Genomic DNA, 15548 nt, shown 5'->3' with positions numbered 1-15548 from the left:
GAGGTGGTGGTGGTGGCGGGGAGCAGCCCTCGAGGTGGTGGTGGTGGGGAGCTGCCCTCTTGAACCGCTGCAGTCCATGTCCATGTGGTGGACCCACAATGCCATTAGGGAGGGAATTCCAGGATTTTGACCCAGTGACAGTGAAGGAACGGCGATATGTTTCCAAGTCAGGATGGTGAGGGGCTTGGAGGGGAACTTGGACGGAATGGTGTTCCCATGTATCTGCTGCCCTTGTCCTTCTTGACAGTAAAGGTTTCAGATTTGGAAGGTGCTGTTCAAGGAGCCTGAGCGAGATAGTACACACTGAGAATTGATGGTGAAGACAGTGAATGTTGAAGGTGGTTGATGTGGTGCCAATCAAGCAGCCTGCTGTGTCCTGAATTGTGTCAAGTTATTTTTTGAACGTTGAAGCCACAGCCAATAAAGTGGAAGATACTCTATCGTACTCCTTTGATGGTGGATGGGCTTTTGGGAAGGCAAGTACATTATTAAAATCTTCAACCCTTGTGCTAATTTCTCAGAGAGCAGCTTTACAGTCAACCAAATTGCTGTGGCTCTGGAGTCACATGTAGGCCAGACCAGGTGAGGATGGCAGATATTTCTTTCCCCTAGAAAGGGGATTAGTGGTGGGATTCGAATCCATGCCCTCTGAACACTGGCTTGGACCTCTGGATTACTGGTCCAGTGACATTACATCTCCGAGATAGTAGGAACTGCAGATGCTGGAGAATCTGAGATAACAAGGTGTAGAGCTGGATGAACACAGCAGGCCAAGCAGCATCAGAGGAGCAGGAAGGCCCATTACATCTCCTCCTGCTCTACTGGCGGATAATTCATCTCAGAATCTGAGGCTTTCTTTCCTTGTAGCCGCACGATTTACAGAAATTGCTGAAGAAACTCAGCAACATCTGTGGAGCAAGAGGTTCTTCAGTCACATTGTACTCGAAACATTAACTCTGATTCTGTCTCCAAAAGGTCCTGCCGAGTTTTTTTTTAAAATGTCTTGCCTGTGTTTGTTTCAGATTTCCAGCATCAGCAGTATTTTGCTCTTATTTGAGCTGCTGTAATGATATAACTGCTCCAGTTGAGTTTCTGGTTAAGGGTAGCTTTCATAATGTTGATGGTGCATTCAGTGATGGTAATATCATATCATTCAGTGATGGTAATATCATTCAATGTCAAGAGGCAATGGTTAGATTCAGTTTTGTCATTCCCTGGCACTTGTGCAGTGCAAATGTTATTCCTCATTTAACAAGCCAAGTCTGGATGCTAGCTAGGTCCTGGTACACATTTGAACTCCTTTAGTACCTGAGGAGTCGCAGATGATGCTGAACATTGTGCAGTCGTCAGTGAGTATCCCCACTTCTGACCTTATGATGGAGAGAAGGTCATCGATGAAGCAGCTGAAGATGGTTGGCCAAGGAGGAACTCCTGCAGAGATGTCAAGAAGCTGAGATGAACAACCACAGCCATCGTCCCCTTTGCAGGTGTAGAGATCTCCCAGACATCCTCGATGCCAGACTCCTGTCAAAACTTGCCTTGGCATCAAATGCAGCCTCTCTCGTGCCACCCCCAAAGAAAAGTTGAGAACACATGGGCTGGCCAATCAACTCATCCAGCTGCCATTTATAGCTACAGGGAGAGACATTCTGAGGAGCAGGCGGTCAGTACTGGAGCGAGAGACGATACTGGAACAACTTACCCAAACAATATACTAGCATCCAGCACTATTCCACTCAGTAGTCCCTTGTCATAATCCGGTTTTCCCTTTCCCAGTGCCCTCTATAATTCCAAATCTGTCCCTCTTTAAATTTCACAAATCCCTTTCCCAGCACGAGCATGCTTGAGTATATCAGACAATTAAGGGCACATGCAGACGTTTATTTAGTTTTAATTATTGTTGCTGTACAATTACTAATACAGCTGTTCAGAAAGCATTACAATAGCAAAACAGGAAATGCCTGAACTTCACTGTCAAGAAACAGGAACCATTGGCTGAAACAGGCAGTAGGTCCTGGGAGAGAGCTACCGCCTGGAGAGAGGGATAACATTCGGAGGATTGGGGGGAGGGAGGGGGGGAATGCAAGTGGGCCTGAAGAGAAGAGTCTGCATTTAATGTTTGTCATAAGTGCAGGGCAGTGGGGGTGTCCTTCCAACGTGAGAAATGCAGTTTCCCCCAAAAATGCCTTGCTCGCCAACGTGTGAAGCAATGGGCTGAGAGAGAGCCTGGGACCCAGGGTCGAGGAGGGGGTTCTGAGAGAGAGTTCTGACCCAATGATCTGGAATGCAGTGGGATTAGCAAATCCCTGCATTGCTCCCGTTCCCCCACTCCAGAGTGGCTATCCCGAACGCAGAAGGTGACCTTCTGCTCCTTGGATTCGAGGCAGAGCTCTGATTGCACACCAGGAACAGTGAAAACTGGGGCGACCTCTCCCTCCTCCACTTCCCACAAACACAGCCAAGGCAACGCTTGTTCCAGACGTGCCCCTCACACACTCCTGCCCCCCCACTCTCAGGGCAGTTTCTACCCCACTCCCCCTGTAAATACTCGTGTCCCAGCCCCTGCACCAGTTAGAGAGAGTCACCCAACAAACCTGTGTCAAAACCAAGACCCTGCCCCTTCCCTGAACCCCGGGCCCCATCACTTCTGCACGGGGGAGGTGGGGCAGTCAGATCTTTCTTCATTTCGGCCCAATCACATTTCCCTCCCCTCCACCCCCTTTCAAACAGTTATAGACAAATGCACAACATCAGAACTCGAACTTTGAAACGAACTAAAAATAAAACCAACAACGCAAGCTAGTCGGAACAGACATGTGATAATGGATGGGAACAGCTCCACCCGGTCCTGGTCCCCTATGCCCCTCCCTTGGAGCTGGGCCTCAGCTGGTGCGTATCTTCTTGGCCGAGGGCTCCTCTGTTTTCTGAAGCCACATCTGCATCAGTCCCACGCTGCTCTTCTTCGGCGTCTCCACTTTCACAGTTTGCTGGTTCCCAGAGCCGGCTTCTTCCTTCTTCGGAGAGTTTTGTAGCCAGTTCATCATTAGCTTACTGCTGGCGGTGGGTTTGATCTCCTGCAGAAACACACAGAACACTAAATAAAAAAAACTCAAAAGAACTGCGGATGCTGTAAATCAGGAACGAAAACAGAAGTTGCTGGAAAAGCTCAGCAGGTCTGGCAGCATCTGTGAAGACAATAAAATCAGAGTTAACGTTTCGGGTCCGGTGACCCTTCCTCAGAATACAGAACACCAAACTCACTGCTATGCCTATATCACTTCTGGGGATTTTTTAAACCAACATTTGGATCTGGAAATGTTTTTTCAAAAACAAGAATACAGGCTCATATATAATATACAAAGAGGTTGTACAGGCCATTTGTGACAAGTACTGTCTACAGTTCTGGTCACCTTGTTAGATGAAGGATATTATGAAATTGAACAGGATGCAGAAATGATATACCAGGATTTGCTGCGAATGGATGCTTTGAGTTATAAGGACAGGCTGGGACTTTTTTCACTGGAGCATAGGAGGTTGAGCAGTGACCTTATAGAGGTTTAAAAATATCATGAGGCGCATGTATAGGCTAAATAGCAAAAGTCTTTTCCCCAGGGCAGGGGAGTTCAAGGCTAAGGGGCATATTTTAAGGCAAAAGGAGAAAGATTTAAAAAGGACATGACAGCAACTTTTTTTTTTGTTTACACAGAGTGGCTTGTGTTGGAATGAACTTCCTGAGGAAGTGGTGGATGAAGGTACAGTTACAATGTTTAAAAGACATTTGGAGAGGTACATGAATAGGAACGGTTTGGAGGGATATGGGCCAAGCGCAGGCAGGTGGAACTAGTTTAGTTTGGGAACATGGTTGGACCGAAGGGTCTGTTTCCGTGCGAATGACTCTATGGATCAGTTAGTACCATATTCACTGGAGTTTCAAAGAATGAAAGGTGGGGGGTAGAATCTCAGAGAAACGTGTAAAATTCTAAGAGGATGAGACAGGGTAAACAGGAAGGATGTTCACATATTTCTGAAGAAGGGTCCCAACTCAAAACTTCAACTTTCCTGCTCCTCTGACACTGCCTGGCCTGCTGTGCTCCTCCAGCTCCAATTGTCACATGTACTGAGATACAGTGAAAAGTATTGTTGAGTGCTAACCAGACAAATCATACCTTAAATAAGCACGTCACGGTAATAGAACAGAATGCAGAATGTAGTGTTACAGCTACAGAGAAGGTGCAGAGAAAGATCAATTCTAATATATGAGAGGTCTGTTCATAAGCCCGATAACAGAGGGGAATCTGTTCTTAGGGAATGTGGGCATTGCTGGGGAGGCCAGCATTTATTATACATCCTGAGCTATCCACAAGACAATTTAGAATCAATCACATTGCTGTGGGTATGGATTCACAGGTAGGCCAGACCAGGTAAGGATTTCCTCTCCAAAATGGGAAGGACCAATGGGCTTTTTCAACAAACAGCAATAGTTATATGGTCACTATTAGGCCAGCTTTTTAATTCCAGATTTTTATCAAATTCAAATTTCACTACCTGCCGTGGTGAGATTTGAACCCATTTCCCCAGAACATTAACCTGGGGCTGTAGATTATACTCATCCCAGGAACATTACCACAACAGCACATTGTTTCCCTCATGGTGACCATAAATCATCATCAATCGTTGTAAAAACCCGCCTGGTTCACACACGTCAATTAGGGAGAGAAATCTGCCATCCTTACCTGGTCGAGACCAACGTGTGACCCCAGGCCCACAGCAATGTGGTTAAGTTTTAACTCTGGGAAATGAAGGATGGGCATTAATTACAGCAGAGCCAGGGATGCTCACATCCCAGGAATGAATTTAAAAAGCAAAAGATGCAGTTAAGCTATATGCTTCTTTCTTGTACAGAGCCAACTTCAGAGGCTGAATGTATTGAAAATTTTGAGAACCGTTATGTCTCAAGCAGCCATGCAAAAAACAAACCATTTAACAGGGGCAGAAGTAAAAGTGCATGCAATCATCACCTAAAAACAGCTCAAATCTATTTTGTCTGGAATCGCTGCTTAATAAACCTTAATTGTGCTGCCAACTGCACTTATGAAAAACAATTTTAGACTGAAAGCTGGGGACATGTACTTGTCAAATAAATTAATCTCATGGTTTAAAGTGTGCAAAAATTGTAGTTGGCTCAATTACTTTTTTTTTTAAAATAAAGGCTCTTTAAAGGCACAAATTAAAGGCAGTGTCCTGCAAATATATTCCTTTGTTTGGTAAATTCTTCCACTGCACCAGACGACGACTTTCTATTTCCACGGGAAGACGAGGCACAAGTATTTACCACAAGATGACACTGTTGAGCCACGTTTTCACAATCACCGAACAGAGAAAGAGAGAGAAAATAAAACTGCAACCAGCCTCACCCTCTCCAACAAAAAACCCCAACACATTTATACCTCAGTCCTGCTCTGCTAGGAAACCAATTACTGCAGCATTCAAATACATCTCGTCCTCAGCTTTTGGTTTTACAAACGTTTATCAGAGGAATCAAAGATCTCTTTGAATGTACAAAATAGAAACGTAAGCAGGCCATTCGGGCTCCCCCTCTCCCTTGAGCCTGCCGCACCTTTCAATCAGATTGTGGCTGATCGCTCTGTGTTTCGAATTTCCATTGACCATCACTGACACTCGATTCACTGTCAAGTAAGAATTCAGCCACCTCTGCTTTAAGAATACTAAATAACCCACCTCAAACACCTTCCGAAGCGCAGAGCTCCAAAGCTGCTCAACCATCAAGAAGAAAATTTCCCAACTCTATCCTGCTCGAATCAAAGAAACTCCACAGTGTGGGAAGAGGTCATTCGGCCTGTCGAGTCTGCACCAACCCTCCAAAGGAGATCCCACACAGACATAGCCACCTACCCTAGCCCTGTAACCCCACATATTCCATGGCTAATCCACCTAGCCTGTACACCCCTGAACACTACGGGCAATTTAGCATGGCCAATCCACCTAACCTGCACATCTTTGGATATTATGGGGCAATGTAACATGGCGAATCCACCTAACCTGCACATCTTTGGACTGTGGGAGGAAACCGGAGCACCCAGAGGAAACCCATGCAGACACAGGGAGAATGTGCAAACTCCACACAGTCACCTGAGGGTGGAACCTCTGGTGCTGTGAAGCAGCAGTGCTAACCATTGAGTCACTGTGCCAGTCATTTTAGGGCGACGCTTAATTCTAAATCAATGTTCCCCCAGTTCTGGATGGACTCAAAGTACAAACATCCTTTTCAAGTCCACCTTGTCAAGACTGTTCAGGATTTTTGAATGGCAAAGCAGGCTTGAGGGGCTGAATGGCTTATTTCTCTCTCATTTCACATGTGTGCGCGCAAATTGGAGGGTGGAAGTGGCAAAAACATGAGAGATTCCCACCCTGTCAACATTGACTCCCTTCAAAATCCCTGCGCAGTCACAGCAGTGTATACCATCCGTCTACATGATGCACTCACCAAAGATCCCTAGGCTGCACCATCTTTCAGCCAACTTCTAACCCATCAATCCCAAACATTTCTAATGTGCTAATCAACCAGCCATGCTTTCTGAAAGTCCAAATATACCACATCCATAGCACTGCATCCACTGCAAAATAAAATCGCTAAAGATACTCAGACAGCAACTTTCAAACTCACAACCACTTCCATCTAGAAGGACAAGGGCAGCAGATACATGGGAACACCACCCCCTGCAAGTTCCTCTCCAAGCCACTCACCATCCTGACTTGGAAATATATCGCCGTTCCTTCACCATCATTGGGTCAAAATCCTGGAATTCACTTCCTAATGGCACTGTGGGTCCAGCCACAGGTGTGGTCTGTAGCGGTTCAAGAAGGCAGCTCAGCACCACCTTCTCAAGGGGCAACTAGGGACGGGCAAGAAATGCTGGGCCCAGCCAGCAATGCCCACGTCCCATGAAATAATTTTAAAAAAATAAATGGTTCTGTATTAAAGGACAGTGCCCGGCACCTTTCGGCCCCACTCCCTACCCAATCCCTTAGACATCCTGGACCTGAGTAGATACGTTGTCAGCAAACTCTAATGGGCAGCAAGGGGCTGCCAATCTCGAAATCTGACCAGAAGTTTGCAGGGAGCGGGGACCCATGTGCCTAGGCTAAACATCTGGGAGGCAGAGGGAAGTGTGGGCTGTGAGACACAGGGGAGGCAGGTGGTCATCCTGGAGGGAGAGGCCTCATTGCAATGTTCCTCAATATCCTGCATCCATGAAGAGAAAATAAAGCTGCAGTACATTGGATAAACATATGGATGATAATGGAATAGTTTAGGTTAGATGGGCTTCAGATTGGTTTCACAGTTCGGCGCAACATCGAGGGCCGAAGGGCCTGTACTGCGCTGTAATGTTCTATGTTCTATGATCTACAGCAGCAGAGAATGGCAATGGCAACTGTGATGCAGTCTACAGTTAAATAGGGCGCACCATATCTGGAGAATAAGCAAGGTATTAGAAAAGGCCACGAGCTCAGACTAAGTCCCTCAGCATGGTGGCCCAGTGGTTAGCACTGCTGCCTCACGGTGCCAGGGATCCAGGTTCGATTCCACCCTCGGGCAACTGTCTGCGTGAGTTTTTTTCCAGTTGCTCTGGTTCCCTCCCACAGTCCAAAGAGGTGCAGGATAGGTGGATTTGCCAATGTGGAGTTGTTGGGATGGTTGGTGCAGTACCGATGGGCCGAATGAGCTCTTTCTGCACTGTAGGGATTCTGATTCTTAGAAAGAGTTAAGAGGTTCAGAAAAATTGGGGAGCTGCGGCAGGAGAAGGGGGCTATGAAAGAGAAACAAAAACACTCGAAAATTAAAATTACAAACATGCACTCTCCACTTCTGCAACAGAGTCATAGAGTTATACAGCATGGAAACAGACCCTTCAGTCCAACTTGTCCAGGCCGACCAGATATCCTAAATTAATTTAGTCCCATTTGCCAGCATTTGGCCCATATCCCTCTAAACCCTTCCTATTCATGTACCCATCCAGATGCCTTTTAAATGGTGTAATTGTACCAGCCTCCACCACTTCCTCTGGCAGCTCATTCCATACACGTGCCACACTCTGCGTGAAAATGCTACCCCTCAGATCCCTTTTAAATTATTCCCCTCTCACCCTAATACGCCCTCTAGTTTTGGACTCCCCTATCCTGGGGAAAAAGACCTTGACTATTCACCCTATCCATGCCCCTCATGATTTTATAAAACTCTATAAGGTCACCCCTCAGCCTCCGGTGCTCCAGGGAAAATAGCCCCAGCCTCTCCCTATGGCTCAAACCCTCCAACCCCGGGAACATCCTTGTAAATCTCTTCCTAACCCTTTCAAAGTTTCACAATGTCTTTCTGATAGCAGGGGCAGTCATTTCAATTTATCACAATTTTTCTTCAAATAACACTGTTACCTTCTTAACTCCCAGTTCAATGGGTTTGATACAGTCCAGGAAGTCGTTTCTGGAATTGTTAACCACAGTGGAGACCGGGTGGAGCGCGATACTTTCTGTTGAGTGGATCAGTTTGAGAGCTTCCATGGCTGGAACCTGTCCATAATCCAACCACATCTTCACAGCCTCCTCTCCATCCAGAATTGCCGGCATTCTACCAGGGAGCAACGTGAGAGAGAGAGAGAAAGAAAGGGAGACCAGTTAAAACGCAAAGTGTTGCTGTGATGTCGGAATACGAGCTGGAGAGACAGAGGTGCAGGGAAGGAGGTCCAGAACTGGGCACATGGCCGATCCAGACAGAGTGCGTAAAATCAGGACGGCGCAAGGAGTCTGGAGTTTGAGGAGATGGCTGGAGGAACGCAGAGTTCAGGAGAGATGAGACCATGAAGAGACAAGGATAAAAATCTGCCATAGAAAGCATTTAAGGCCAGAGCATTTTCAAAGAAGGAGTTCGATATGGTTCTGAGGACAAAAGGGATCAAAGGGCATGGGATGAAAGTGGGAACAGGGGACGGAGTTGGACGATCAGCCATGATCACACTGAATGGCATAACAGGCTCTAAGGGCCAAATGGCCTACTCCTGCTCCCATTTCCTACATTTCAGAGACATTGTTTAACCAGGAGCCAGGACAAGTCAACAATCATGGAGATGGCAGGGGAACAGGGCAGGCTAGGATTCAAGATGACAGCAGGATGTCTTTGCCACAGAGAACTGACTTACACCAAAGACTCAAAGAACATGGGACCAACTCAACCTCAAAAGAGAGAAAACCACCTGAAACCTCCTTTTTTAGTTTTATTATTTTTCCATGAGATGGGGGTAACTCTGGCAAGGCTAGAAACTGCTGCCAATCTCCAAGCGTCCCTTGAACGGAGTGGGCAGGCCATATCAAAGTTAACAGTCAACTGTGGGTCTGGAGTCACATATAGACCAGACCAAGAATAACTGCACAGAGGCTGGTATCCCAGTCACCAGGTCACCCTTTATTTACACGTGGAGAGTCCAAAACACTGACCCAGCTCCCTCAGAGTGAACAAAACCTCTGACACTCCTGTTTATATCTGTCAGCCAGGGCTCCCTGATTTGAGTGGGTTAACAGCTCCAATCAGGGAACTCAGATTCTATAAAGGTTCACCTGGCTGACCTCGTTACAATCACTACAGACGGCAGATTTTCTTCCCTAATGGGCACTAGTAAACTGGATGGACTCAGCGATAGTATCATCCTCATCTTTACTGAGGTTACCCTGCAATTGTAGATTTATACACTAATTGAACAGCGATAAATTAATCAGCAGCCCATGTTGAGATTTGAACCACTGTCTCCACAGCATTGCTAGTCTGGCACCATTACCACTACGCCACTGTTTCGCCAGCTGCCCAACCCAGACGCAGCCTTGTGTAACACTAGCAAGTCTGGAGTAATGGCCACCAATGGTTATTATCCAATTTTCCCAGGCCCAACCCAGTCAGGAGGTATCCCTACCTTGGAGAAAAGAAACTTCTCAACTGTTGCCAGATTTCCAGTTTATTTTTCACTCGTTGGGTCAGCAAGGACCTTTTGATGAATTTGGATTTTAGAATTTGCAAAATGATTAGTTAACCGTACATTATCTGTATAGACAGAAGAGCTCAAATGGAGTCAGACACCAGATGGTAGTAAGGGATATGTCCCGGACTGAGTACAGTCTCCTGGTCTGGGGCTGAGGTTACAATTGTTAATTTATACTCTTCAACAGTAGGGACACCTACAGAAAACAGAGGGATGACAGAACCTATACATTGCCCACTCCCCCAATCCTACATCAAAAGTCTCCTGTAGGTTTGCGGTTCACACACCTGTCGTGGATCCAGTCCATGGCTTTGGAAGCTTCCACTGTGATGACAGTGTAGGTGTAAAGCTCATCACCGCCTCCTGGTGGCTTCCAGTGGTCAAACAGCCCAGCCATAGTGAGCAGTCTTCGACCCTTCCACTCTTCCTCACCTTCCTGAAGCAATATTTACAGACACAGAAAAGGTTAATTCACCAGGGATCTGTGGCTATATCACTGGACTCAGTAATGTAGAATCCCAATCTAATCTTCTAGGGATATGGGTTCGAATCCCACCACAGCAGGAGATGAAATGCGAAATCAATAAATATAAAACCTGGAATTTAAAATCTGGAACATACACAGGCGGTCTAGGATTTACAAATGTTCCACGAATATGGGGAGACAATGGCCTATTGGTATTATCGCTGGACTGTTATAATCCAGAGACCCAGATAACGTTCTGGGGACCTGGGTTTGAATCCCGCCACGGCAGATTCAATAAACATCTGGAATTAAAAATCTAATGATGACCGTGAATCCATCGTTGATTGTCGGGAAAACCCCATCTGGTTCACTAATGTCCTTTAGGGAAGGAAACTGCCATCCTTACCCGGTCTGGCCTACATGTGACTCCAGACCCACAGCAATGTGGTTGACACTGAACTGCCCTCTGGGCAATTAGGGATGGACAATAAATGCTGCTGAGCCAGCGACGCTTTCTTCACGTTAATGAATAAAGGGGAAAATAAAATCCGCTCTTATGGACAAGATTCTACGCTGGAATTTGTCAATTTTAAAGTTCCAACATACAAATGGTTCACTGTATTTATGAACAGTTATTTTATATTGTCTTCCAACTTGTGAACAAATTGACTCCTGTTCGCTCCCCGAGAACTGACCATAGTGGGAGCACATGCTGATTGTTGTAAAAATCAGTCTAGTTCACTCATGTCCTTTAGGGAGGAAAATCATTGTCCCCATTACTGAGACTAGTTGTACAAGACCAAACTTAAATATTGAAGTCCACCAGCTGCCTTGGTGTGGTTTGAGCCCAGATCTGAAGCTCTGGATGATGAGTGCAGTGACATTACCATTCCACAACCACTTCCCCAATGTACAGGATAGAAAACATCAGTAACCATTGCAGTTAAAATCCCATCTGGTTCACTCATGTCCTTTAGGGCAAGAAATCTACCATCCTTACCTGCTCTGGCCTACTTGTGACTCCAGACCCACGTTTACTCTTAAATGCTCTCTGAAATGGGTCCAGTGCCCTCTGAAATGGCAAAGCTACTCAGTTCAAGGGCAATTACGGATGGGCAACAAATGTTGGCGAAGCTCAGATCACATGAATGAAAGAAAAGAGACACAGAGAAACAGGGGCTGTTTTCTCTGGAGTATCAGAGGCTGAGGGGTGAACTTATAGGGGTTTATAAAATCATGAGGGGCACGGACAGGGTGAATAGTCAAGGTCTTTTCCTCAGGGTAGGAGAGTCCAAAACTAGAGCGCATAGGTTTAAGGTGAAAGGAGAAAGACTTGAAAGGGATCTGAAGGGCAACATTTTCACGCAGAGAGTGGTGCGTGTATGGAATGAGCTGCCAGAGGAAGTGGTGGAGGCTGGTACAATGACAACATTTAAAAGGCATCTGGATGGGTATATGAATAGGAAGGATTTAGAGGGACATGGGCCAAATGCAGGCAAATGGGCCTAGATTAGTTTAGAATATCTGGTCAGCATGGACAAGTTGGACCGAAGGGTCCGTTTCTTTGCTGTCCAGCTCTATGACTCTAGAATCGAAGTACAAGTGCTCAGATATAAAAACTGAACACCTCAGAACTGAACCAGGAAATGCAGGAGAAACTCAGCAGGTCTGGCAACATCTGTGCACAGAGAGAAACAGAGTTATTGTTTCAAGTCTGATAGGAATCTTCTTCAGAATTCAGATACCGGACTCAAAATCATTTCTCTCTCCACAGATGCTGCCAGATCTGTGGAGTTTCTCCAGCATTGTGTGTTTTTATTTCAGATTTCCAGCAACTGCAGTATTTTGCTACAGGTATCCAAGCCCTTTCCTCTCTACCCTCTTCAGGATGTGGGCATCGGGAGCTAGGCCAGCATTTATTGGCTGTCCCCAACAACCCTTGAACCAAGTGGCTTGATTTGCTGGACCAAATCAGACACCACTTGAGAGTCAACCACATTGCTGTGGGTCTGGAGTCACGTGTAGGCCAGACTGGGTAAGGGTGGCAGTTTCCTTCCCTAAAGGGCATTTAGTGAAACTCAACGAGATTTTCCAACAATTGATAATGGTTTCATGGTCAGTTATAGATTCTTAATTCCAGATTTTGACTGAATTCAAATTTCACTGTCTGCCTTGGTAGGATTCGAACATAGTACCCAGAACATATTTGGGACTCCAGATTAACAGTTTAGCTCGAGTGCCACTAGGCTATGACCAACTGCTAGCACAGGATCTTGTTCTGTAATGAACAACTGTTGCATTACATCAGCACCACGGGGACTGGGGAACATCATACCCCTCTTCCCATTCCATTTCGATTTAGCCCGTCGATCTTTCCTCACCCTTACTTTAATGGGTGACTGGGTGGTGGGTTTGCAAAAGAAGACATACAAAAGAAGGTTGCACTTCCAGCTAGGCCCGTGCTCCACCAAGTGTTTACAGGAACATTGCTGGTGTTTTTCCAAAACGTACAATTTATTATTTTCTGTCGTAATTGGGAAAGAGCAACATTACCACCCCTTACTCACATTGTCAGTCAGGTCAACACAAGGTTCAACACAGTAGCACTCCCCCATATCGCCTTACCAACCTCAGCACAGTGTCTCTCTCTTACCCCTGACCTATTCTTACCATTTCTGTCATCTTAAAGCAATTTAAATGGAAACAGAGTCCTGCAAAGAAGGTGGGTAAAAGAGATCGAGGAAGGTAAAGAATAAGAGACAAAGAGAGCATCAGAGGGAGACAAGCTGGGCCTGGATCTGAAACAAACCAAGGTGAAATGTTGACAGGGATATTTACAGCTCACTGAGCACCCATTGCATTGACAAGCAACGATACAGGGAACAGATAAAGGCACGCACTGCAGGTGAACACAGAACAGCGCTCCCAGCCCTTTGGCATCAGCCCCACGCACAGGATTAGACCAGGATCGACAGGGGTCCTTTCAAAACAGAGGTGGAGAGCAGAAGAGCTCAGGGCAGAAGGCTGTAAGAGGCAGGTGGCAATACTCTCTGATACATTCATTCTTAGTTAGGCTGCACTGGAATTTATGGGTCACAAAATAAAATAGAAGCACAGGCCATGAGGAAATGAAGCAAAGGTAACATAAGAATAAAACTTTTTCCACTCAGCGAGTAGCTGAGTCTGGGACGCACTGTCTGGAAATGTGGGGTCAGGTTCAGTTGAGGCACTGAAAAGGGGCATTAGTTTGTTATTTGGATAGAAATAATTTGCATGGATATGGGACAAGGGCAGGAGATCGGCACGAAGTAGATTAACCAGAATCTGCAGGATGGGCTGAATAGCCTCATTCTGCGCTGTAACGTTTCTGTGATCCTGAATGACATTACATATCCCTTGTGCAGGAGTGACACTCATTCCTCAAATCACTGACACCATTAATGCTGCGTGGTCTGGGAACAACACCTAGGGTGTCTTGCTTTATGAAACGCACTGTGCAGTGCAGGAACATGCTTTTAGTATGCTTGAATCACAAATTATTAAAAAAATAACAAGTGCAAAACAGTTCCGTTCAGATGTTGCCGAAAATTCCTTATTAGAGATTCAATTCAGTTCTAACAAAAAGAAAAGGCATTTTCTAAACATGGAAGCAAATTATTTACGTTCCCATTAAGGCTGCGAGGAGATGTCGAAATGTAACAGACTCTTGATAGATTCTGACAGAAAGACATTTTGACGGTGGTCTTTCCCCACTGCGCTTTGGTGACAGCTGCCTTAAGGTTTACTGCATCTCTCAGCATGTAGTCCTGCATCAGACCAGGAGCTGGCTGGTGCAGTGTGTTGGAGCAATGGTCTTTAAAGCAGTACGTTAGATTTCCTGTACTGCATACACAGACAGATAGCAGTCTTTGTTCACCATTTCCCCAACTCTTCTCTCTCTCTCTCTCTCTCTGGTTAAACACATTGAGCTAATCAGGAACCTCTCTCTCACTCTCTGATTACAGTCTTGGAAATAGGCTGACACTAGAACAATCCCCAGCTGAACTTGGTTACATTAATCACAGCAAAATAACTGATTCAGGTTAAAAGCTGATTGCAGGAACTCACTCAGCAAAATTACATCTTGTTTTTTCAGAAGGAAACAAAGAGGAACACTGTCTCTCTGTCGTTTGGTAACGTTTGTTTTGCAGTGATGAAGGTGATTAGAGTAAGGACTAATTCTGAACATTGGTGTAATCCAGCGCTGGTCACCATCCATTTGGGTCCACTATGCTGTGACACCACTTGGTCACCTTGATCTCTCTCCCACTCAACTCAATGTCCTCTCCCTCCCTCCCTCCATTCTGTCATTTCCTCTCCCTTCTCTCTCATTCCCTCAACCCCGCCCCCGCCATTTCTTTCCCAACTCTCTTATTCACTCCTCCCTCATCTCTGTCTCCATCTCTTTTGCTCTCCTCCCTCCCCCCTCAGTTCCTACTCTCCCTGCCTCCTCAAACCCCACTCTCCCTCCCCCCGAGCTTGTCACCAATTTACAGAAGGAACAGGTGGTTAGTTGACTTCCTCAGGGAGGAGAGGACACACTGGCTGCTATTGTGGGTCTGGGTCACTTGCTCAGAGGGGGCCATATGTCCAACAACTTCAGAGCTATTTAAATGGGCAGGAGGGCAGCTCACCATCCATTTGGGTCTACTGTGCTGTGAAACCACTTGGTCACTTTGATCTCCTTGTCTCTCCTTCCCTTCTCCCACCCCACTCCACGTCCTCTCCCTCCCTGTCCTCTGTCATTTTCTCCCCCTTTCTCTCTCTCTCGCATTCCCTGTTCCCCTCCTCTCATTCTGATGGTCGATATGAAAATGCGCATTGTGTTCTTACCTCCTCTTTCTCGCAGGTCTGCGGGAAGTAGATGAAGTAAGGTTGCTTCTCACCGTTTTGCCTCTGCCACTCGTAGAACCCATCAGCCAACACCACACAGCGCTGTCCTTTCATAAAGGGATCCTGTTGACAGACAGCTTACAATGGGTTATAGGCATTTTACAGCT

General features: G+C 46.1%; 1 protein-coding gene across 2 annotated transcripts in view; it reads right to left on the bottom strand.

Annotated features, from left to right (window-relative positions):
- Positions 1-1875: 1875 nt before the first annotated feature.
- hmces (5-hydroxymethylcytosine binding, ES cell specific) overlaps positions 1876-15548 on the bottom strand; it is a 30248-nt gene continuing 16575 nt past the window's right edge. For both annotated transcript variants that reach the window (XM_048606602.1, XM_020520807.2), the window contains exons 4-7: positions 15382-15504; positions 10331-10479; positions 8452-8644; positions 1876-3074 (exon numbers count right to left, since the gene is read on the bottom strand). In XM_048606602.1, the coding sequence (XP_048462559.1) occupies positions 2883-3074; positions 8452-8644; positions 10331-10479; positions 15382-15504 (657 nt within the window). In that variant the 3' untranslated portion in view covers positions 1876-2882. The remainder of the gene's footprint in view (positions 3075-8451; positions 8645-10330; positions 10480-15381; positions 15505-15548) is intronic.

Source organism: Rhincodon typus, chromosome 16 (assembly GCF_021869965.1).
Source record: "Rhincodon typus isolate 14 chromosome 16, sRhiTyp1.1, whole genome shotgun sequence".
Lineage (NCBI taxonomy): Eukaryota > Metazoa > Chordata > Chondrichthyes > Orectolobiformes > Rhincodontidae > Rhincodon > Rhincodon typus.
This window is presented reverse-complemented; position numbering and strand designations above follow the sequence as displayed.